At 39.8% G+C, this 24,108-nt stretch overlaps 1 protein-coding gene across 2 annotated transcripts in view; it reads left to right on the top strand.

The window, feature by feature from the left end:
• FGD6 (FYVE, RhoGEF and PH domain containing 6) overlaps positions 1-24,108 on the top strand; it is a 117,441-nt gene that overhangs the window by 2,170 nt on the left and 91,163 nt on the right. For both annotated transcript variants that reach the window (XM_061125966.1, XM_061125974.1), the window contains exon 2: positions 3,129-5,556. In XM_061125966.1, coding sequence (XP_060981949.1) covers positions 3,129-5,556 — 2,428 coding nt within the window. The remainder of the gene's footprint in view (positions 1-3,128; positions 5,557-24,108) is intronic.

Raw genomic sequence — 24,108 nt, 5'->3', positions numbered from 1 at the left:
TTTGTTTACACTGAATCTAATCTGTGGTATTGTTTGGGCTGGTTGGCTTAATTTAAGGACATAAGAAAAATGTAGAATATCTAAATTATATGTATCCTAAAGAAGAGCTTGCTTTGTTTTCCTGCATCTGTGAAAGAGTAGGCCCACATAGAGATTTTAGAATTTTTAAATCAGTACACTAGAAAAAGAAAGCTAATTATAGGAATATGTTTTATACCTTTTGAATCTGTACATGTTCTGTGCTTTGCTTTTTGGCTGGTCTAGTAGCTCAAAGTGTTGCATGTGGACCGCAGCCATCTGTGTGTAATAGATGACGAGTGTGTTTGTAATTGTTAGAAAAGTGGTACTAGTGCTTTACACTCTTACCTTATTTTTCCCTGGAGCCAGACAGCTGTGTAAATAAATGATTTGCTGCTATGCGCTAAAAAGTTTCAAGTCTGACTGTTGATACAGTATTAACATCCAAAGGTGCTGGATTTATTTCAAGTTTGACATTGGAGAAGACCATCATATAATGGCTTGTTATTTTTTGATTTGTGTTTCTTTCAAAATAGAGCCACTAAAATAATGATGAATTTCAAATATTGCTGTGCTACGGACTTAGTTGAACACTCATTCCTACTAATAATTAAGAATTTACTCAGTAATCCTATTGAAGTTGATTCCTACAAACATATTATTATTCTATGTTTAAATGGATATTGATTTTTTTTTTTTTTTTTTTTTTAAGAAATATCTTGTTACTGAGACATAGTAAAGACTATGTGTATGTGGCAACTCTGTCTGTTCCCAGGCCCATTGTTCAGCATTGGGGATACAGCAGAGAGACAAAGGGCCTGCCCTCCTGGAGCTTGTCTTCTTGTGGTGAAGACAGAGGGAGATACACTGAAGAAAAATCACACAGGGCAAAGGGCTCCGGAATCTAAGGGTTCTCCTGAACGAGGTATCTCAGAAGTTATCACCTCAAAATCATTTAGACTTTAGAGTAATCTGTTCAGATCCCTCATTTACAAGTAAGGAAACTGAAGCAACCGATTCTGCATAAAATCTCATGGTTAGGTTAGTCACCTCTCCCAGTTACATTATTGGTTTCCTCCCATACAGTGTTAGCTAAGCCAGAGTTCGCAGTTCTTTATTTAATTCATTGAGTATGCGTTGAGGTAGTTAGGTTCATGAAGCTGTGCTGTATTTATTGGTAATCAACCACAGTTCATGTAGTTAATTGAATTTCTGAAACAGTAAGAGATTTATGATTCTTGGAAGCAGACCCTGTACAAAACATATTTAAAGAAAAGAGTAAAGTTGATACCAAAGATTAAAAAAAAAGATTGAACTGAAATAGCAAAAATTGATTGGGTGAATGACCCTGAAATTTCTGAAGAGGCTGTAAGATTCAGTAAAAGATTAATGAGATGAGAGGTTTTTTTGTTTTGATTTTTTGGTTTTTTTGCTGTGGTAAAATAACCTAACATAAATTTAGCATCTATACTATTTCTAAGTGTACAAAGCAGTAGTGGTAAGTGCATTCATACTGCTGTGCAGTCAGTCTCCAGAACTCTTTCCATGTTGCAAAACGTATTATTTTTTTTTTATTCCTTCAAAATGCCCAGAGGTAGGATGTTTTCAGAATGGTTACAGAAATGAAATCAATGTGACAGTCTGTCAGTCTTCCTTATCTAGAATAAGATGGGAGGTTAGGAAGAAGCCTAGGGCAGTCATACTTTCTCTTAAGACTTTACTTAATAGATCAAGGGTTTTATTTAATAGACCATGACACACAGCTTTATCATTAGGATTTGAATGGTTTAAATTTTTTTTCTACCTAAAAAAAAAACAAGCAAAATAATAACATGCTTATTGAACATTTAATAACATTATACTGAGGAATTAAATGAGAAGGCATCTGTTATCAGGTGACCTTGGTTGAAGAGGTTTGAGAAATTCTTCCTTGGTTGGTAAAAAGGAAGTAGAGCACCCTACTTTTTTTTTTTTCTCCTTACTTGTGTCCCTGTAATATCTTCCCGAATTGGGAGTGTTGTGACTAATTTCCTTTGTTGAAAAGAAACTCACCACCAAGTGAAGAATCAAAGCCTCTGTGTATCCAAGTACTTAAACAGTGTCCAGCAGATGATATTTTGAAAGGTTTAAAAATATTTTTTACCACAAGTCTTTTAAGAAACATGACAGAGTGAAAAATGATAGTATAGATAGAAAAACATAAAAGAACTTTAAAAAATGTGGATGTTCAGACTGTGTAACTTCATTTTATAGGCCTTTTGTGTGAAGTTTTGGGTTCCTGTAGGCTAGAGCAGATCTATAGAAATCTAACACAGTGTAATAGGTGCTTATTAAGTCCTTTTTATATAATGTCAAGAAAGAATTGCTACCATAGGAATTATGGTCATCTTTTAAATGCACTAGAACCATGGTTATAAATGAGGGGTACACATCATAATCACCTGGGGTAGAGTGTAGACATGTGACTTTCTAAAAATAAAGCTCAGTGAAGAATTATAGTGAAAATTCCCATTTGACAACCCCTGCACAGAAAAATACCAGCTTTATTAAGAACCTCAAATAAAACAGTATCGATAATTTTCAGTTTTTAAGTTTGGAAAATTTCTAGTTTATTCTCTTTTAGGTTATTTTGGGGTTCAAGTGAGATAGGTCATTGATAAAGGGTATTTTTTACAACTCCACTGTATATCCTTGAGATAGAAGAATACTGCTATTCACATGAGACGTTTGGGTTGCATCCTATGTAAACCTTAGGCAAATTCAGCCCTTGGCACTCAGCAAATGAACCACAGTATCTTCTCCTACTATACGGATCTAAGCAAAAGCCAGTTGTTTCATTTAGTGTTGACTAAAGATATGGTGATCTGTTCCAGAGTTAGAAGAAAAACTGTATTGGATTTACTAATCAGTGTACACTATACCAAAAGTTGTATGTACTGGAATTGCAGAGCAATTTCCAGAATTTTCAAAATACTGACTCTGCATAATGTGGTATAATAATCTACCTAGTAAAATGCATTGTCAAAAGTAAAACTGTTCTCAAATTTAATCATTTAATCTTCTGCTTTGGCTTTTTGGTCATCAGACTTTTTTTTTTTCCTCCTTTCTAGAGATTAAGAAGCCACCAGTGGCCCCCAAGCCAAAGTTTGTTGTGGCAACTAATAAGCCAACTCCACCTCCTGTTGCACCTAAACCTGAGATCTTGGTTTCTAGTGTTCCACAGTCAACAAAGAAAACCAAACCAGCCATAGCTCCAAAACCAAAAGTTCTGAAGGCCTCACCTGTCCAGGACATCACACCGTCAAGGAAAATCGTCGTGAACCTGGAAGAGAATACACAGGAATTCCCTGAAAGTACTGACAACTCGAACTGCAGAAACAGAGGGCATCCAAGCAGTGATTGTATTTTACCAGTGTGTTCCTGCCATCCTGGGTGTAACCATAAGCTTGAGAACAGAGAGAATTTGTGTGTCAAGCAGCTTGTCTTTGGGCCCCTGGAAATGCATGAGAATTTAGAAAATAACAAAATTGGTGAGTCCCCTTCAGCTGTAAAAAATCAGTATAAATGTGATTCTGTTGGTGAAAGGGTCAAGAGCCAGAGTAAAGTAGTTTTAAAGGCAAGCATCCTCGAAGAGAAGCTCAAAGATGTTTTAACACAACGGACGTCACCCTTTCTTTTTCCCCAGAAGCACAGATCCACAGACAGTCCAGAAATGAGTGATGTCTGTAATTCCCACAGACAATTCAGCATTGAATTTGCAGATTTGTCACCTTCCCTGTCCAGCTTTGAAAACATTTCTAATCATCACCCTTGCCACCTACAACTTCCTAGCACTGAATTTCAAAATTTTGAAATTAATCAGAATGACAGTGAAAAAAACAACACTTGCTATCATTCATCTGAACAAGAAGTTTTAGAAAATGGAAAAAGGAGTCCTTTCTTATCTTCGGATGGAGATAGTAAGAAATCAGAAGCCAAAGACCTTCGTCCCTTGGAAATCCACTTAGTGCCATGTACGCCCAAATTTCCAACTCCCAAGCCCAGAAAAACACGTGTTGCCCGCCTCTTGCGCCAGAGACATATAGATACTCCCAGTGAAAATACTGAAGAACCAGGGAATGTAGACAACTTGCCTCGTCTTTTCGAAGATAGTTTGAAAAACAGTAAAATCAGTGTTTTTCATCAGACCGCTCTGTGTAACCAGGAACAGGTAGACAAAGTGAAGCCAGAAACTAAAAGTGAGTTGAATGTGGACTTCAGCGGTGACAGACAAAACTTAGTCTGTTCACAGAAAGCCTTGTGTCCTGAAACAATTTCCTCTGAAGAAACAGCGCCTCTTTTAGAAACAAACTCTAATTTGGGTTCTGACGACAAGTCAGGAGATAGCTCTGGTATGTCACTTGCCGAGGACAAAGGGACCAGTTTTATAAGATGTAGTAGTCTATCTATGAGCCTGCCCAAGCAGCTCAAATTAACCTGCAACGAACATTTGCCTACTGCCTCTAACCCGGGAGTGTCTGCCCCTCAAATGCAAAAGGAATCTATCATAAAAGATGAAAGTTCCTCAAAAATTGTCCCTAGAAAACCTCAAAGACACAGTTTGCCTGCTGCTGGAGTGCTTAAAAAGGCTGCTTCTGAGGAGCTTGTGGAGAAAAGTTCTTATCCCGCAAATGAAGAAAAAGATTCAGAGAAGGGTCTAGAAAGAGATCACCTGCAGCATTTATGTGCCCCAAACAATGGTATGTCATCCTCCTTTGATATGCCTAAACGGGCTTCAGAGAAGCCAGTGTGGAAATTACCTCATCCTATCATACCCTTTTCAGGGAACCCAGAATCCTTAAAGTCTGTCACCATATCCTCAAACAGTGAGACTCCCAGGGCCCTGACCAAGCCTAGAGCAAAATCATTATCTGCTATGGATGTGGAAAGGTGCACTAAGCCTTGCAAAGACTCTCACAAGAAGAACTCTTTCAAGAAGTTACTCAATATGAAGTTGTCCATCTGTTTCATGAAGAGTGACTTCCAGAAATTTTGGTCCAAGAATAGCCAACTTGGAGACACAACTTCAGGCAGCCTGGCAAGTGGGGAGCAAAAAGTGGCAGGTGGGGAGAGTGATTGGCATGGATTGTTGGTAGGAGAGGAGAAGAGAGGTAAAGCCATCAAAGCCTATTCAGCAGAAAACTATAGCCTGGAATCCCACAAGAAGAGGAAGAAGTTGCGGGGCCAGACCAGTGCAGCTAGTGGACCAAGAGCCGAGTCTCTGGATGACCAAATGCTCTCCAGGGAGTCGTCCTTGCAGCCACCTTGCAAATCTGTTACCAGCGACTGTGCACCGGAGTATGAAAATATACGCCACTATGAGGAAATACCAGAGTATGAGAACTTGCCATTTGTGATGGCTATGGGGAAAACTCCCGAGTTGGAATGGCAGAATTCCAGCAGTGTGGAGGACACTGATGCAAATGTGTATGAGGTGCAGGAGCCGTATGAAGCTCCAGATGGCCAGCTCCAACTTGGACCCAGACACCAGCATTCCAGGTAACACCTAGGTGTCAGACAGACACGTGTATCCCTGAAATTAACCCTCAGCAACCCTCTGAGACAGGTTAAGATCTCACAGGTGGGGACAAGTAACTTGGCAGGAGAGTGGTTTATTTGATTTAATTTTTAAATTTTTTATTGAAGTGTAGTTGCTTTACAATGTTACGTTTCTACGATATAGCAGAATGAATAAGGCATACATATACAGTATATCCCTCCCTTTTGGACTTCCTTCCCAGTCAGGTAACCACAGTGCATTGGGTGGAATATCCTGTGCTATACACTGTATTCTCATTAGTTACCTATTTTATACATAGCATCAATAGTACACATGTGTCAATCCCAGTCTTCCAGGTCCTCCAACCCCTATTTGCCCCCTTGATATCCATATAGTTGTTCTCTACATTTGCATCTCTATTTCTGCTCTGCAAATAAGATCATCTATACCATTTTTCTAGATGCCACATACTTGGGTTAATATACAATATTTGTTTTTCTCTTTCTGACTGATTTCGTTTTATATAACTCTCTCTAGGTTCATCACGTCTCTACAAATGACCCAGTTTGAGAGAATGGTTTAGCTAAGCATATATTAAGTTATTTCCAGAGTGCAGTCTCTTTTTATCATGTAGTCAGGATGGGTATCTGCAATGTAACCTTTAAGTCGTTGACTTAAAAGTACCAACTTGGAATATAGAGCAAGACCCTAGGGGACGTTGTTGGCCAAGTCAATGAGGTTTATTTGCTAGGTATAAGAAATCTGTGAAGTTTTTGAAATCTATATGTTTACCTTTGGTGCCCTTGTCAGATAAAACCTCTAAATTTGCAAAATTCACTACTCTTTGAGGATTATTTATTTTACTTGTTGAAGGCTAATTACTAACTTCAGATGAATATAGGAAAAATGCAGGAAAAACATGTAACTCCTGCCTTTTCTCACTTTTGTATACATACTTCTACCCCTGGTGTACCTACTTTGTCTGTCTTATTTGAAACCTTGCCCATCCTCAATGGTCCAGCTCAGCAATCTGCTTTCTGAAGCTTCCACAGTTACCTCGTGGGACGTGTTTGCCTCCTATTCTGCTCTCCCAGTTATGCTTTGATGCTGTGGTGTCCTATATCTCAGTCTTCTTTATGATAGAATTGTTCATTGCCATGTCTGATTGGTGTTTGGTTTCAGGCTCCATGAAGAGTTCTGGCCATATCTTTTTGTCCTGCATGAGGCCAAGCAAGGGGCTTAGTAGGGATCAGTAGATTTGGTTGAGTAAATGGAAGAATGAGCGAAAGAAGGGCAAAGGGGTTAACCCCAGGAGCAGCTGCCTTCTCTCTGCCTAGTCACAAAGGGAGCCTTGGCATTGTGTTGAAAGTGTTTTGTGTTTATCACAAAGCACACAGACCCTTTTGGAAGTCTTTATATTCTTTCTTAGGTTACTAACTTCAAGCCTTTGACTGCTTAGGTCTTAAAATAGGACTTCTGTAGAAATATTGACACATGTGGCGCATAGTAGGGCCTCAAAAAAAAAAAAAAGGATTATTGGATGAATTGAATAAATCAAATTAAGCAAAATCTTAGTTGTTGCACCAAGTAAAATAAATTGTTCTTTTACCTTTCAGATGCTCTCTTGGCACTTTTCTTTGCTCATAATCCTCTCTGCCTTTAACCCAAAAAGACTTAACCTCCTTTGCCTTAACTTTTCTAAATCTAACTCCATCCTGTTTACAGCTGTCTCCTCTGAATGTTAGTACCTAGGTGAAAACCTCTCCCTTGACATAAATATTTCAGTGGGGAATAAAGTATCCAACTTAAAAAAAAAAAATCTGTTTTCTATTTTCATGCCTGCTCATCTCACCACAGGACAGTTTTGTTGATGCTGCCCTCCTTTTTAATAATTTTTTATTGGAGGATAGTTGCTTTACAATGTTGTGTTAGTTTCTGCTGGTACTGCCCTCTTTTTAACAAGTTTTTGTGTGTTATTGTGTATATGTGTATGTTGAAGGGACGAATTTGGCTTCTTTGTGACATGCTGCTGCTGCTAAGTCGCTTCAGTCGTGTCCGACTCTGTGCGAACCCATAGATGGCAGCCCACCAGGCTCCCCTGTCCCTGGGATTCTGCAGGCAAGAACACTGGAATGGGTTGCCATTTCCTTCTCCAATGCGTTAAAGTGAAAAGTGAAAGTGAAGGCGCTCGGTCGTGTCCGACTCTTAGCGACCCCATGGTCTGCAGCCTACCAGGCTCCTCCATCCATGGGATTTTCCAGGCAAGAGTACTGGAGTGGGGTGCCCTTGCCTCCTCTGCTTGAGCAATGAGTAGATGCCAACAATTGAGATAGGATTAGGTTTGAAATAAGGGTAGTGAGTTTGCTTTTGGGATATGTTGGATTTGGGGTGCCAGATAACTATTTAGGGGAAAGCGTTAGTTACTCAGTCATGTCTGACTTTTTGTTACCCCATGGACTGTAGCCCACCAGGCTCCTCTGTGGAATTCTCCTGGCAAGAATACTGGAGTGGGTTACCATTCCCTTCTCCAGGGGATCTTCCCGACCCAGAGACTGAACCCGGGTCTCCTGCATTGCAGGTGGATTCTTTACCATCTGAGCCATCAGGTCGTTGTGACATACTCCTATCCTTAGCTAAGATGAAGTTTTTTTCCCTTGAAACTGGAGATAGGACCCTTACTGTTAAGTTTTCTGTTGACCCTCAGACTTGATCTGAAGGGTTTGTCATTATCTCTAATACAGACTGTAAACTTTTGGGACTTGTTCTTCATCTGGTTGCTTCTTATGCCTTTAGGGCACTACTGCTCTGGTCAGGGCGGAACGAGGATGGAAGGGGTTAATGTACACATCCAGCCAGTGCAGCCGGATGGCATTCATAAGAAAGGCTTTTTCTCAAGGCCACAGGAAACCGAGGGCGGTTTTGGACAGGTTGAAGCTGTCAAGTAGGGCAGCCTGGTAAAGAGTGGGTGAGCTCTGCTTTTGAATTTCACTTTCCATGGAGATTTTTGTTCAGGCCTGGAGCAGGGAGGCCTGAACAGGCTGGGGAGTCCTACGATGTGCCCGCTGAATCAAAAGCCTTCAGTCACAGGGCCAGGCTAACAGTGTTGCCTGGGAGGGCGTACCTTGTGTAAACAACATTGAGCGTAGAAAGAGAAAGGAGAATTCAAGCTTCCCGAGGAGGATACCTGGCTACCCCCAAAATACGGTAAATGCGAAGTGGGGCATTTGTTTCAGGTGAGCTGAGTGGGTCCAAGTGGAAATCCTGTTTGATAATCTGGCTGTTGAAAATACAGATCTGTGTTTTAGAGTAAAATACCCTATGTTTCTAAAATGACAAGAAAAAACACAGATGAACCCTGTTTAAAATTTTTCTGCTGAAGTGAATCAAAAGTGTCTTTAACAGTTTCTTAGACCTCGGAGAAGAGGTTCTGGATCTTCCAGAGGGGACTGGTTCACAGAAACTCACTAGTTTTACAGTCTACTTAGATAACCAAGCAGATTCTGGATTAGTAAACAGACATTTGTCAAGCTTGGGGTAGCCCATATGGTCTAGATGTTTCATGAATGTAGTTGTTTCTTGAATCCAACAACTTAACATTTACAGATTCATAACAACATGTTTGTAACTCTTCAGGAAAGAATTGCAGGCAGCCCCCAATTTCAAAAAAGGATTGTGTTCTAAAAGTTCATGATGATTTGAAACTCAGCGTATTTCTCAAAGAAACAGTCGTGGCGATGGTGATAAAAGCCCCAGTTTAGTCTCCTAGTTACATTAGCCGTTACTGTACTGGCCTCCCCTTGCCTCTTTCCAGGTAAATTCTTCCCCTCAGTGCTTTGGGCTGATGCGGGAGAGTTGGCCGGGGTGGAGCTGAGTTACCTGCAAGGCCGCAGGGCAGAGCTGCTGCTTCTAAGGCAGTAGGGTTTGTGGAAAGGGTGAGGCAACTAAGAAGGAATGAGGAAACTGGGGGCTGGACTGCCAAGACTGCAAAGCACTGAGTGATAAGAAGGGAAGGGCTGGGTGGTTAGGAATTAGGATGCACTGAATTTGCTTTTCCTTTACTAATCTGTTTCTCCTTTACTATTCCTACCCCTCCCCTAACCCTCCTCAGTCTCCTTTGTGTGATTCACCTCATTAGTCTCTGACCTCAGGAAAGAGGGAGTGGAAGAAACTGAGGAAGGGGGCTGGATGGTAAGGAGGGGTTAAACAGCCAAATCTCAAGGTCAAGGTGGATGGTGTCATAGAAACATTATTGTTGATGTCTAGTCGCTCAGTGGTGTCCAGCTCTTTGTGACCCCATGGACTGCCGCATGCCAGACTTTCCTGTCCTTTACTGTCTCACGTAAGTTTGCTCAGACTTAATGTCCATTGAGTCAGTGGTGCCATCCAACCATATCATCCTCTGATGCCCCCTTCTCCACCTACTCTCAATCTTTCCCAACATCAGGGTCTTTTCCAGTGAGTCTGCTCTTCACATCAGGTGGCCAAAGTATTGGAGCTTCAGCATCAGTCATTCCAATGAACATTCAGGGTTGATTTCCTTTAGGACTGACTGGTTTGATCTCCTTGCTGTCCAAGGAACTCTCAAGAGTCTTCTCTAACACCACAGATCATAAGCATCAATTCTTCAGTACTCAGATTTCTTTATGGTCCAACTCTCGAATCTGTCCATGATTTCTGGAAAAACCATAGCTTTGACTAGATGGATCTTTGTGGCAAAGTGATGTCTCTGCTTTTTAATACACTGTCTAGGTTTGTCATAGCTTTTCTTCCAAGGAGTCAGAGTATTTTAGATGCTTAGAAACATAGCCTAGAAACATAGCTTTAGCTATTCCCAGGTAGATTACCACTGGGTCATTGCTCTGGGTTCTCAGAAGTAATTTTGTTGGAAGTAAGATAGTTAACCATTTTGGAGTATTCCAGTGCTCTTGGAGGGTACAGTGACCCTCTTCCTCGATATGTTTCAGACATAATACATCTAAAACAATTGTCAGGCAGTGGGCCTTTCTCTCTGGCATGCAATTGACAAGTGCTCATTCTCACTTCACTAAGAAGTGTGATTTCCATAAGGAAGTTTCTAAAGATTAGGCCTCTGATGTTAAAGAGTTAGGGACAGATCACAAAATAGTAGTGCCCAAACAATGGAATTTTCCTCTTAAAATTGTGGCAGATTTCCTGATTCTATAACCCAGAACAATTTTCCCTGGAAACATTCCAGGTTTTTCCTCTGTTGTTTTAGTTTCTTCATTATAAGCCCTTCAAAGAAAATGTGTGGTAATTGGGTTTTCCTGGGTAACCTATCAAGTCCTCAGTTTATTTATTGCACAAGGCTGACCGGTATCAAGCAGTGTGCATTCAGAGAAGGAAGGGGGTGCCACTCCCTAGGAGTTTCTGCCCAGTGAGACTGAGTTATAGGACGATAAGCTTTGTCTGAGTTGTATTCCAAGCAGGGTGTTTGACTTCACAGAAATGATGACACTTGACCTGTGGCTTATAAAATGGAAATGATTGGATTTGGCATTTAGATCATTTTCTAACCTCAATAAGAGTGGTTTCATTCTTTGTTTTCTCCTTATTTTAAATACAAAACTGGGCTTAAAGAGCAGCTGAAGGGCATTTCAAATCTCAAGTCCCAGTATGGCATTTGTGTTGTAAATCTTCAGACCCAGCCTAGAAGCTGTCTCTCCGGGGTTACATTTACCATCTGGTAGTTTTGTTGGATTTTAATATAATGATTAAAGTATAAATTAGTAGCCCTAATGAGCACTTCCATGGTTGTCATAGCACCAGGAAGATTAAGCACAGTTAAAGGGTGGGAGCTGGGACTCGTACATCTCAACAGCCGCTCTTTCCTGAGTTATTTTCAGCATCAGCTCAGGAAACATCAAAAATCTGTATGGCTCTTTAACTTTGTGCTTCTTGTGTTGGAACCATAGCCACACGGTTTTGGCAAATCTGTTTGTTTACATACTTACCCTACATTTGAAACATCAACTAGAAGCATTGGATTTTATTTCTTGGCTACACAACTTTTTTTTTTCCTTTTAAATATGTACTAGGAATTAAAATGTGGTATTTTTGTCCAACTATATTCTTGGTCTCATTTTTGCCAAAACAGATAAGTTAATATTTTATCAAATACATATGTTTTTATGTGACAGAATATCATTTTATACTTTTAGAGAGCATATTTTTAGCCAGAAATAGAAGAATGAATATCCTACATTGTGATTGTGTGTACAACCACACACGCCCGTGCGTGCGTGTGAGCGCATCCTGTCTTCCTTGGTAAAAATACATTGTTTTGAGATAGTTGGTATTTGCACATTTGGGGAAAAAGAGATGGCATTGTTTTGAAATAATTGGTTGGTTTTCCCATGATTTTTCAATAGTAAAAATTGAATATATAGTTTTAGAATTTAGCCAAGGTTATGATTTTTTTTTTTTTTTCATAAAATTGCAATTAAGAATTGTATCAGTGAGGTAGAAATTGCTTTGCAAAATGAAATTTTGGTCTTTTTCCTGGAAAAATTTTCCCAGGAATGTTTCTGTTTGGGAAAGGGCACATGTGGGAAGGGTAACAAAAAGGGCCTTCCTTCTTTTCCTGAGCATTTTTAATTTCTGTAAGGACCTGATAGGTAAAAATAATTAGACAATCCACCAGTCTGTGAATGGATTAAACCTATCAGTAGGATGTTTGCAACCTAGTGAATTGTTGCCTTAGAAATAATCATGAGCAGGAGTTGGGTTCCCAGCCTTATCACAAGAGCATCTTTAGTATATGAAAAATGCAATGGAAAGTAATGGGAAGTGAGACTGGGACAATAGCATTAAAACAGAGCAATAAAATTAAATGAATGGTGTTTATGATTTTTATATGCTGATGTATTCAGAGAGGGAAAGGTTAAATGTGTTGATGAGGAAAATAATAAGGGAGGAGGGCCTAGTATGAAGAGGTGGAGAAGATGACCTTTGGCCCACCAGTCCTCCAGGTGGTTCAGGGGAATTCCACATGCAGGCCCCTGTTCAAACAAAAGGGGATGAGTATATTCATATTTCAGGTATTCACTAGTAATGCCTGTACTTGTATGCTACTTTGGTAAGTTTTCTGTGTTCTCCCAGACATTTCTTTTAAATGCATCATCTTTTCCTGGAGTTGCATAGACTAATTTGGTATTTAGGGAAAGCCCTATATTTTAAAAGTAGACCTGTTTATGTTAGCCTGTTTATTTTATACTTTATTGAAACTGTATGAGGTACAAAGAGAGGTTCGAGTTATAGTAGTTTTGGGTGTGGGAAGCTGCAAAGCAATGCTGACCTTTTCATTAAAGACTTGAGTTTAAGAGTTAAGTTCAAGACTAGAACTGCCTAGTTTCTTCTGGGTAGTATGGAAAAACTACTTTGGTGGTTTAGTTTGGGTCTGGTGTTTGTGGATCTCTAGAGGAAAAAAAAAAGTATTTGCAAGTAGTTTTGTCATCAGGCAGAGGTAGTCTATCACTGGGGCTATAAAAATCAGATTGGTTAAATAGGATATCAGTGGAGTAAAGTACTTTGATAGTATTTCCAGAAAGGATAGCTCTCTTCTGCAGTTTTCTTTCAGACTTCTTATCCCTTTTTGTTTGCATGTATTATAGATCCATTCTGGTTCCACGTAAGTGTGAATTGGAGTAAGGTTGTATAAGGTATTATTGCCCTTTTATATGTAAAGAAACAATCATGGTGATAGTGACTTCAGGAAAAATGGGCAAAGATGGAAATGCAAATGGATTAGTGGTTCTAAGCCCTAACATTGAATGGTCTGTTTACCAGACTCTCCCATTTGTCAAAGTATTTTAGTTTCAGCTTCAGGAAAGGTGAAATAATAAACACTGAACAAAGCAAGTCAGTTTCCCCTGACTGTTTGGATAAAAATTTAAAGGAAAACAAACACATTAGCCTTTTTCTGTTTGAAATGATATCAGTGCTTGTTCTTTTTAGCTCCTGTGGATTCCATTGAAACCTTTGTTTTACTTAAATCACATTTTTTTTTAAGTAAGTTTCTTGGTAGCATATTTGTAACAGTTGATATACTTTGTCATATACTTTTATTATCATTAAAACCTTAAGAATTAAAGTAAACCAATTAAAGACTTGGTTTCTAACAAACTTAGAATAGCTTGGTTTTTGTTTTGTGTTTTTTCCCCCCACTTAATCTGAAAAGCAGTTCTGATTTGAATTGCATGACAAGTGTAATTTCAGATCAGGAAAACATATATAATAAATAAAGAAGGAGTAATTGGAAACATTTTCCCTCCTCTTTCTGTTGGTCTTTAGATGTATCCACAGTCATAAATAAACAGATTTCAATGTAAATGAGTAGTTTTTGCACTATTTAATTTTTCTTTCAATAGCTTCACTGTTAGGAAGAGGAAAATAAAGCGTAGTTCCTCTGTAACTCCCAGTTAGGTTGTGGGAAGGACTCTAGGGGCAGGGCTCGGGGCCAGGGGGGCTGGGGGCAAGTAGGGATAAATAATGAGATCGTTCACTAGTCCAGTATGATTTATTTGTTAACAAAAGTTGGGGTGAAGACATTTAAATGGGGGCCTTTGGGGTAGTTTGAAAAGTTTGAAAATTGATGTGTGTCTTTTAATGGTTTTAGTTTAAATGTAGTTTTAGAATCATTAAAGTTGAGAACTAAAGGAGGCATTAGAAATCACTCAGCCCAACCTCCTCATTCACTTGATAAAACCCAGCACAGCAGGATTTATTGACTTTCCCTACACCAGCGGGATGGAACTTGCAAAACCGTGGCTCCAACCTGGTGCTTCAGAACACTGCATCTCCACTTCTGACGCTGCTGTGGAAGCATTACAGAGACCACAAGTTTTAGAAAAGTCAAGTGATCTTAGTTGCAGAAAGCTTCAGGATTGCTTGTACCTTATTGCTATGGCCTTATTTTCTCCTCCTATGACGGATAATGTTCCCCGTGTGAGCAAAGAAGGCTGCCACACAGCTGCATGTAAGCACAGGATATATGATGACTCCTACTTTTTAAATGGTGATTTCAGGGAGGTGAGTGTTCAAACTAAGTAGAAGCTTTACAAATAATCTCATGCCACTAATATTTGTTAGTATATTAGTATTTCTTTCCTTCAACTCTCTGATTCTTCCCATCAATCCAGTTTTTTCCCCCATTTCACCAAAACTTTATTGATCAGATGATATCAAGGATAAGAAATGCTGGTAATATCATATAGCATAGATTCCATATTTAATATTAACAGCTGATATTTCTGATATACCAGGAACCCTCATGAGAGTTATTTAGTCCCTATTATCCTATGCAGCAGGTCCTTGGTTTGATCCCTGGGTCGGGAAGATCCACTGGAGAAGGGATAGGCTGCCCACTCCAGTATTCTGGGGCTTCCCTGGTGGCTCAGACAGTGAAGAATCTGCCTGTAATGCGGGAGACCTGGGTTTGATCCCTGGGTTGAGAAGAACCCCTAGGAGGAGGATATGGCAACCCACTCCAGTATACTTGCCTGGAAAATCCCCATGGACAGAGGAGCCTGGCAGGCTACATTCCATGGGGTCACACAGAGTCGGACACAACTGAAGTGACTTAGCACAAATGCAGATCCTATAAGATAGATGTTATCTTTTATTACAGATGAGGAAGCTAAGACTATAGTGAGGTTTAATACTTGCCCAGGGGCACACAGCTGATATTCAGAAAAACTGATCCTGAGACATAGTAATTATAAATCAGAACATGTTCATATTACAGACTCTGTCTACCCAGGAGACTATGATTGAAAAAATATTACTGTCCCCAATTTGTTCACTGTCTAGAGGGAAAAACACGGGGACACCTGAAGTGATTTGTATAGACATTAAGGAGCATTTTCAGAGGCACAGAATTTTTCATGCAAGATAAGTCTGTGAATTGGAAAGCTTTTACGGTTAGGAAATAGGTGTTTCAGTGGTTAAAAATGGAAATAATCATGCCATGTTTGCATTTGGTCAAGTTAGTGGTGGTTGCTATTCAGAACAAGTTAAAATGCCATTTACTGGTTGCATGTGGACATCAATGATACAGAAAGAATTATGCATGTCTCATATTTCCCCACTGATTTACATGACACTTGCTTTTTTATCTATTATTCCAGTTCCTCATTTCGTTTTCTGTCAAGTACTTTCCGAGATCTAAAGCACTGTAGTTTTTTGGATTTTGTTGTTTTTTTCTTTCTTTCTTTTTTTTTTTGGCCACACTGTGTCGCATTCAAGATCTCAGTTCCCCAACCAGGGATTGGACCTATGCCCCCAGCAGTGGAAGCCTAGAGTCTTAACCACTGGACCACTGGGGAAGCCCCCCTAAAACCCTGTAGTTTAAAATTAGTTACTATTTATAGATTCTCCAAAGCAAATAATTTGTAGGGCTGCAATACCTTTTATTATACATAATAGCCTTATTATCTTGATGAAAAATTAGATCTAAGTGGATAGTGGATTTTTTTCCCCCAAAAGAGAAGGTGATAAACTCTCTAGTTGAAGATTAGAGGAAGTAGGGTTTTTGGAGCCTTTGAATTATGAGAGGATAAGACCTGGATGCTAGGAGAGGAAAACATTCAGTTGGGTTGTAGGTTGAAAGAAATTTTCTTACATAAAGCATTTCTAGCATCATTACTGGGACTATGGACACGTGTCACAATTGTTGACCCTCTCTACCTAGGGGCTGCTGACACCTACCTCCAAACTAATTGAAATGCCTCTTTAAATTCAGCATCTGTGTTCATCCTGCCTAACCTGAACTAAACTTGGCTAGTCTTCATTTTAAGCGAATAATGTTTTAAATCATGGTATCAATTCACTTCAGTTCAGTTGCTCGGTCATATCTGACTCTTTGAGACCCTATGGACTGCAGCACATCAGGCATCCCTGTCCCGCAACTCCCAGAACTTACTCAAACGAATGTCCATCAAGTCAGTGATGCCATCCAACCATCTCATCCCCTGTCTTCCCCTTCTCCTCTCGTCTTCAATCTTTCCCAGCATCAGGGTCTTTTCCAATGTGTTAGTTCTTCACATCAGGTAGCCAAAGGATTGGAGCTTCAGCATCAGTCCTTCCAATGAATATCCAGGTCTGATTGATTTTCGGATAGACTGGTTGGATCTCCTTGCAGTCCAAGGGACTCTCAAGAGTCTTCTCCAACACCACAGTTCAAAAGCATCAATTCTTCAGCACTCAGCTTTTTTTATAGTCCAACTCTCACATCCATACATGACTACTGGAAAAACCACAGCCTTGACCAGATGGACCTTTGTTGGCAAAGTAATGTTTCTGCTTTTTAATATACTGTCTAGGTTGGTCATAGCTTTTCTTGAAGGAGCAAGTTTCTTTAATTTCATGGCTGCAGTCACTGTCTGCAGTGATTTTGTAGCCCAAAAAATAAAGTCTCTCACTGTTTCCATTGTTTCCCCATCTATTTGCCATGAAGTGATGGGACCAGAGACCATGATCTTTGTTTTTTGAATGTTGAGTTTTAAGCCAACATTTTCACTCTTTTCTTTCACTTTTATCAAGAGGCTCTTTAGTTCTTTTTCGCTTTCTGCCATGAGGGTGGTGTCATCTGTGTACCTGAGGTTATTGATATTTCTCCTGGCATTCTTGATTCCAGCTTGTGCTTCATCCAGCCCAGCATTTCTCATGATGTACTCTGAATATAAGTTAAATAAGCAGGGTGACAATATACAGCCTTGACGTACTCCTTTTCCTATTGGGAACCAGTGTGTTGTTCCATGTCTAGTTCTAACTGTTGCTTCCTGACCTGCATACAGGTTTCTCAAGGGGCAGGTCAGGTGGTCTGGTATTCCCATTTCTTTCAGAATTTTCCACAGTTTATTGTCTTCCACACAGTCAAAGGTTTTGGCATAGTCAATAAAGCAGAAGTAGATGTTTTTATGGAATTCTCTTGCTTTTTTGTTGATCCAGCGGATGTTGGCAATTTAATCTCTGGTTCCTCTGTCTTTTCTAAATCTAACTTGAACATCTGGAGGTTCACGGTTCACATACTGTTGAAGCCTGGCTTGGAGAATTTTGAGCATTATTTTGCAGCGTATTCAGTTCAGTTCAGTCGCTCAGTCGTGTCCGACTCTTTGCGACCCCATGAATCGCAGCATGCCAGGCCTCCCTGTCCATCACCAACTCCCGGAGTTTACTCAAACCCATGTCCATCGGGTCGGCGATGCCATCCAACCAGCTCATCCTCTGTCATTGTCACCTTCTCCTCCTGCCCCCAATCTGTCCCAGCATCAGGGTCTTTTCCAATGAGTCAACCCTTCCCATGAGGTGGCCAAAGTACTGGAATTTCAGCTTTAGCATTAGTCCTTCCAATGAACACCCAGGACTGATCTCCTTTAGGATGGACTGGTTGGATCTCCTTGCAGTCCAAGGGACCATCAAGAGTCTTCTCCAACACCACAGTTCAAAAGCTTCAATTTTTCGGCACTCAGCTTTCTTCACAATCCAACTCTCATCCATACATGACCACTGGAAAAATCACAGCCTTGACCAGATGGACCTTTGTTGGCAAAGTAATGTCTCTGCTTTTTAATACGCTATCTAGGTTGGTCATAACCTTCCTTCCAAGGAGTAAGCGTCTTAATTTCATGGCTGCAATCACCATCTGCAGTGATTTTGGAGCACAAAAAATTAAAGTCTGACACTGTTTCCACTGTCTCCCCATCTATTTCCCATAAAGTGATGGGACCAGATGCCATGATCTTAGTTTTCTGAATGTTGACCTTCAAGCCAACTTTTTCACTCTCCTCTTTCACTTTCATCAAGAGGCTTTGTAGTTCATCTTCACTTTCTGCCGTAAGGGTGATGTCATCTGCATATCTAAGTTTATTGATATTTCTCCTGGCAATCGTGATTCCAGCTTGTGCTTCTTCCAGCCCAGTGTTTCTCATGATGTACTCTGAATATAAGTTAAATAAGCAGGGTGACAATATACAGCCTTGACATACTCCTTTTCCTATTGGGAACTAGTCTGTTGTTCCATGTCCAGTTCTAACTGTTGCTTTCTGACCTGCATACAGGTTTCTCAAGAGGCAGGTCAGGTGGTCTGGTATTCCCATCTCTTTCAGAATTTTCCACAGTTTACTGTGATCCACACAGTCAAAGGCTTTGGCATAGTCAATGAAGCAGAAATAGATGTTTTTCTGGAACTCTTTTGCTTTTTCAATGATCCAGCGGATTTTGGCAATTTGATCTCTGGTTCCTCTGCCTTTTCTAAAACCAGCTTGAACATCTGGAAGTTCACGTTTCACGTATTGCTGAAGCCTGGCTTGGAGAATTTTGAGCATTACTTTACTATGTGTGTGAGTAAGTGTGTGTGTGTAAGTACGTTTGTGAAATGAGTGCAATTGTGTGGTAGTTTGAGCATTCTTTGGGATGCCTTTCATAGGGACTGGAATGAAAACAGACCTTTTCCAGCCCTGTGGCCACTGCTGAGTTTTCCAAATTTGCTGGCATATTGAGTGCAGTACTTTCACAGTATTATCTTTTAGGATCTGAAATAGCTCAACTGAAATTCCACCATCTTCACTAGCTTTTTTTGTAGTGATGCTTCCCAAGGCCCACTTGACTTCACACACCAGGATATTATATTAGTTTCAGGTATATAGCCAAGAGATTCAGTTTATATATATATATATATAAAACACACATGTGTATTTTTTTTCAGATTGTTTTCATGATCGGTTATTATAAAATATTGTATATAGTTCCCTGTACTGTATAGTAGGTCCTTGTTTATCTCTTTTATAAATAGTAGTGTGTATCTATTATTCCTAAACTCCTCTAATTACCTCTGCCTACCCGCAATAACTTTGTTTTCTGTGTCTGTGAACCTCTGCATATGTGATATCATATGACATTTGTCTTTCAGACATTTGTCAGACTGACTTCAGCTAGTATGATAATCTGTGGGTCTATCTGTGTTTCTTCAAGTGGCATTATTTTGTTCTTTTCTGTGGCCAAGTAATAGTCCATTGTATATGTGTACCACATCCTCTTTAGCTGTTTTTCTGTGGGTGGACATTTACGTTGTGTCCTTGTCTTGGCTATTGTGAATAGTGCTGCTCTGAACATAGGGGTGCATTTATTTCTTCAAATTGTGTTTTTTTTCCAGGTATGCCCTGGTGTGGAATTGCCAGATCATATGGTGACTCTATTTTTAGTTCTTTAAGGAACCTCCATACTGTTCTTCATAGTGGATATACCAGTTTATATACCCACCAACAGTGTAGGAGGGTTCCTTTTTTCTACATGAGAAACACTTAATTTTGTTACATTGGAACAGTGCCTAGCATAGACTAGGCACATAGTAAATATTTATTGAAAGACTGAATAAGGGAGTGAGTTTGTGGCTACTGTGTCACCATTCCCTTCTGTGGCATATTGCCTGGCATTTGCTGTTTGTTGCATTATAAAAGTAATGGCTAATATGTATTGTGTTGACTGTATACCAAACAGTACAAGGCACACCTTATTCCACTCTTGCGCACCGCTAATTCATTCTTCTACCAGAGTTTCGTTAACCTTCTTCTTACCACTCCCACCAAAAGAGGAAACATGTAGTACATGAAATAAAAGTACAAATGATGTAGAAGATTATAAGCACCTTTGTATCCTTGACCCCAGCACATACCTGGCACAAAATAGATGGACAGATCTGAGTAAATAGTTGACAGGTTATATATTGCTTTTACTTGCATGAAGTCAGAGTCCAGCTGCATTTTGAGTAAACCAGTGTCTCAATGACCGGGCTTCCAGAATATACAGGAAACACCTGATCATTTTGGAAAGCAATTACACTGATTTGGAGAATTGCTGCTGTTCAGTAAAACAAAGCTCCCTTTGAGAAGACATGCTGAGTTAAAAGCCCTTACGTGCATCTGTCTTTTTTAGCTATGTAGTGAGCACCCTTCCACATGATGGAATAGTGACGCACAAAACATTCCATCTCTCTAATTCCACTAGTTCTTTTATCAAGCTTGTGAAACAGTTTTTAACAATTTCATAGGTAGTACAGATCTTAAAATCTTCCTATCACTAGAAAAAATTGCAGTTTTACAAAACTCTTCTTAAGGAAAGAACTGCCCTCATGTCTTACCCGTAAAACTGAAAGTGAAAATATCTGGGCAGTCTGTAGGTACCTTTGGAGTTAGCAAAAATTTACTAAGATATCCCAAAGTCAAGAGCCTGGTAAAGGGCCTTGTGCAACTTTTATGTGTATGGAGAAATGCTCTGTATGTTTTAGCTACAGAAAACCTGTGTTCCCTTGTAGAGTGAATTATTCATAAAATTATCTCAGGATTTGAACATCTGTCTGCATTATTTCAGACTCTGCTCCATTGTCTCTAAATAGAGTGTGTTGTGAACCCCAGCATGGACTAGTTGGGTATCCAGATGGGAAAGATGTAAGGGTTTTATCTAAGAAAGTTATGAAATCTTTTAGAAAACTGTTACCTTAAAAAAACTCTTTATTTTATCTTTTAGTATTCTCATTCTACATTGGGTAGAATCCCATGTACTAGCTGTTAAGAAAACAGGTCAAATATTCTTATGGATTTGCACAGATAACCTGTGAAAGCTACTTAGTAGATTACCTTTTCCTTCAGTGTGTTAAAAATTGTTTCCAGTTAACAGGTACTTATATAATATTGTGTGCTGAGCACCATATTTGGGGAAGTATAAAAGGAACTCTTAAAATGAAAATCAAAAGGCTTTAGTGACAAATATAAAATATAGATCTGAAGGGTTAAAGTTTTCTCTTGGCTGTCTGAGGAGGCCTTACAAATAGCAGTGAAAAGAAGAGAAGCAAAACGCAAAGGAAAAAAGGAAAGATATACCCATTTGAATGCGGAGTTCCAAAGAATAGCAAGGAGAGATAAGAAAGACTTTCTCAGCGATCAATGCAAAGAAATAGAGGAAAACAGTAGAATGGGAAAGACTAGAGATCTCTTCAAGAAAATTACAGATACCAAGGGAACATGTCATGCAAAGATGGGCTCAATAAAGGACAGAAATGGTATGCTGCTTCTCCTAACAGAAGCAGAAGATATTAAGAAGAAGTGGCAAGAATACACAGAAGAACTATACAAAAAAGATCTTCATGACCCAGATAATCAGAATCGTGTGATCACTCACCTAGAGCCAGACATCCTGAAATGCGAAGTCAAGTGGGCCTTAGGAAGCATCACTACAAACAAAGCTAGTGGAGGTGATGGAATTCCAGTTGAGCTATTTCAGATCCTGAAAGAGGATGCTGTGAAAGTGCTGCACTCAAGATGCCAGCAAATTTGGAAAACTCAGCTGTGGCTACAGGACTGGAAAATGTCAGTTTTCATTGCAATCCCAGAGAAAGGCAATGCCAAAGAATGCTTAGACTACCGCACAATTGCACTCATCTCATACGCTAGCAAAGTAATGCTCAAAGTTCTCCAAGCCAGGCTTCAGCAGTATGTGCACCGTGAACTTCCAGGTGTTCAAGTTAGATTTAGAAAAGGCAGAGGAACCAGAGATCAAATTGCCAACATCCATTGAATCATCAAAAAAAGCAAGAGAGTTCCAGAAAAACATCTATTTCTGCTTTATTGACTATGTCAAAGCCTTTGACTGTGTGGAACACAATAAACTGTGGAAAATTCTGAAAGAAATGGGAATACCAGACCACCTGACCTGCCTCCTGAGAAATCTATATGCAGGTCAGGAAGCAACAGTTAGAACTGGACATGGAACAACAGACTGGTTCCCAATAGGAGAAGGAGTATGTAAAGGCTGTATATTGTCACCGTGCTGCGTATTTAATTTATATGCAGAGTACATCATGAGAAAGGCTGGGCTGGATTCCAGCACATGCTGGAATCACAATTGCCAGGAGAAATATCAATAACCTCAGGTATGCAGATGACACTACCCTTATGGCAGAAAACGAAGAAGAACTAAAGAGCCTGTTGATGAAAGAGGAGAGTGACAAAGTTGGCTTGAAGGTCAACATTCAGAAAACTAAGATCATGGCATCCGGTCCCATCACTTCATGGCAAATGGATGGGGAAACAGTGGAAACAGTGGCAGAGTTTATTTTTTTGGGCTCCAAAATCACTGCAGACAGTGACTGCAGCCATGAAACTAAAAGATGCTTACTCCTTGGAAAAAAGTTATGATCAACCTAGACATCATATTAAAAAGCAGAGACATTGCTTTGCCAACAAAGGTCTGTCTAGTCAGGGCTGTGGTTTTTCCAGTAGTCATGTATGGATGTGAGATTTGGACCATCAAGAAAGCTGAGTGCTGAGGAATTGATGCTTTTGAACTGTGGTGTTGGAGAAGACTCTTGAGAATCCCTTGGACTGCAAGGAGATCCAATCAGTCCATCCTTAAGGAAATTAGTCCTGAATGTTCATTGGAAGGACTGATGTTGAAGCTGAAACTCCATTCCTTTGGCCACCTGATGCGAAGAGCTGACTCATTTGAAAAGACCCTGATGCGGGGAAAGATTGAAGACGGGAGGAGAAGTGGACGACAAAGGGTGAGATGGTTGGATGGCATCACCAACTCAATGGGCATGAGTTTTAGTAAACTCCGGAAGTTGGTCAGGGAGGACACGGAGGCCTGGTGTGCTGCAGTCCATCAGGTCACAAAGAGTCAGACACGACTGAGTGACTGAACTGAACTGGCTGACTGAACTGATTAAAGAAATGGGTTTTCACCTTAATAAAAATACATGAAATCTTTTTCTGGAAGAAAATTTAAATTTTATAAAAATAAGAAAATACATTGGCTCTAATAGTCTCAGGAGCTTTTATGATGGTAAAATGAATTTAAGTATGTTTATACACAGGGACTGCTTGATTAACTCTTGATGTTCCATACTATAGGCTAGAATGAGATCTTAGCCATTTTCTGTAATGTGACTTCATCAGATTGACCCTCAATGGTGTTGATTCTAACCCTCTTTAATTCATATTGAGCCCTCTCACTATTAAACAGAAGTATTTTTATTTTATTTTAAACAGAAGTATTTTTTAAAATATTTATTTATATTTATTTATCTATTTGGCTGCATGGGTCTTAGTTACTGCATGTGAACTCTCAGTTAGAACATGTAAGATCTAGTTCCCTGACCAGCGATCAAACCGAGGCCCCCTGCACTGGAAGCCTGGAGTGGAAGCATGGAGTTTTAGCCACTGGACCAGAAGAGAAGTCCCCCCAGAAACAAAGTATTTTTGGAGGCTCTTTTCTATTCCACAAATTAATGTCTTTTCTATCTGCTCATTGAAATCTTGGCCCCAGTAAATATTTGTACTAGCCTCTCTGCTAATGTTCTGTGGGTGGATTCCATAAGTAAAATCTGAGTGTAAAGCAGAGGTGCTCGAGTTCATAGAAGCCTTTGTACTTACCTGATACTAAGGCACAAGCATTCTTTCTTCCCTGGGTTTCCCTTACAGGGAATTTATCTTTTTCTCTGATGTGGAAACACTAGATGTTCTTGAAGGTTAGACATATGT

The sequence above is a fragment of the Dama dama genome, chromosome 3 (assembly GCF_033118175.1).
Source record: "Dama dama isolate Ldn47 chromosome 3, ASM3311817v1, whole genome shotgun sequence".
NCBI classification, from domain to species: domain Eukaryota; kingdom Metazoa; phylum Chordata; class Mammalia; order Artiodactyla; family Cervidae; genus Dama; species Dama dama.
Note: the sequence above shows the minus strand (reverse complement) of the source record. Positions and strands in the feature narration are given on the sequence as shown.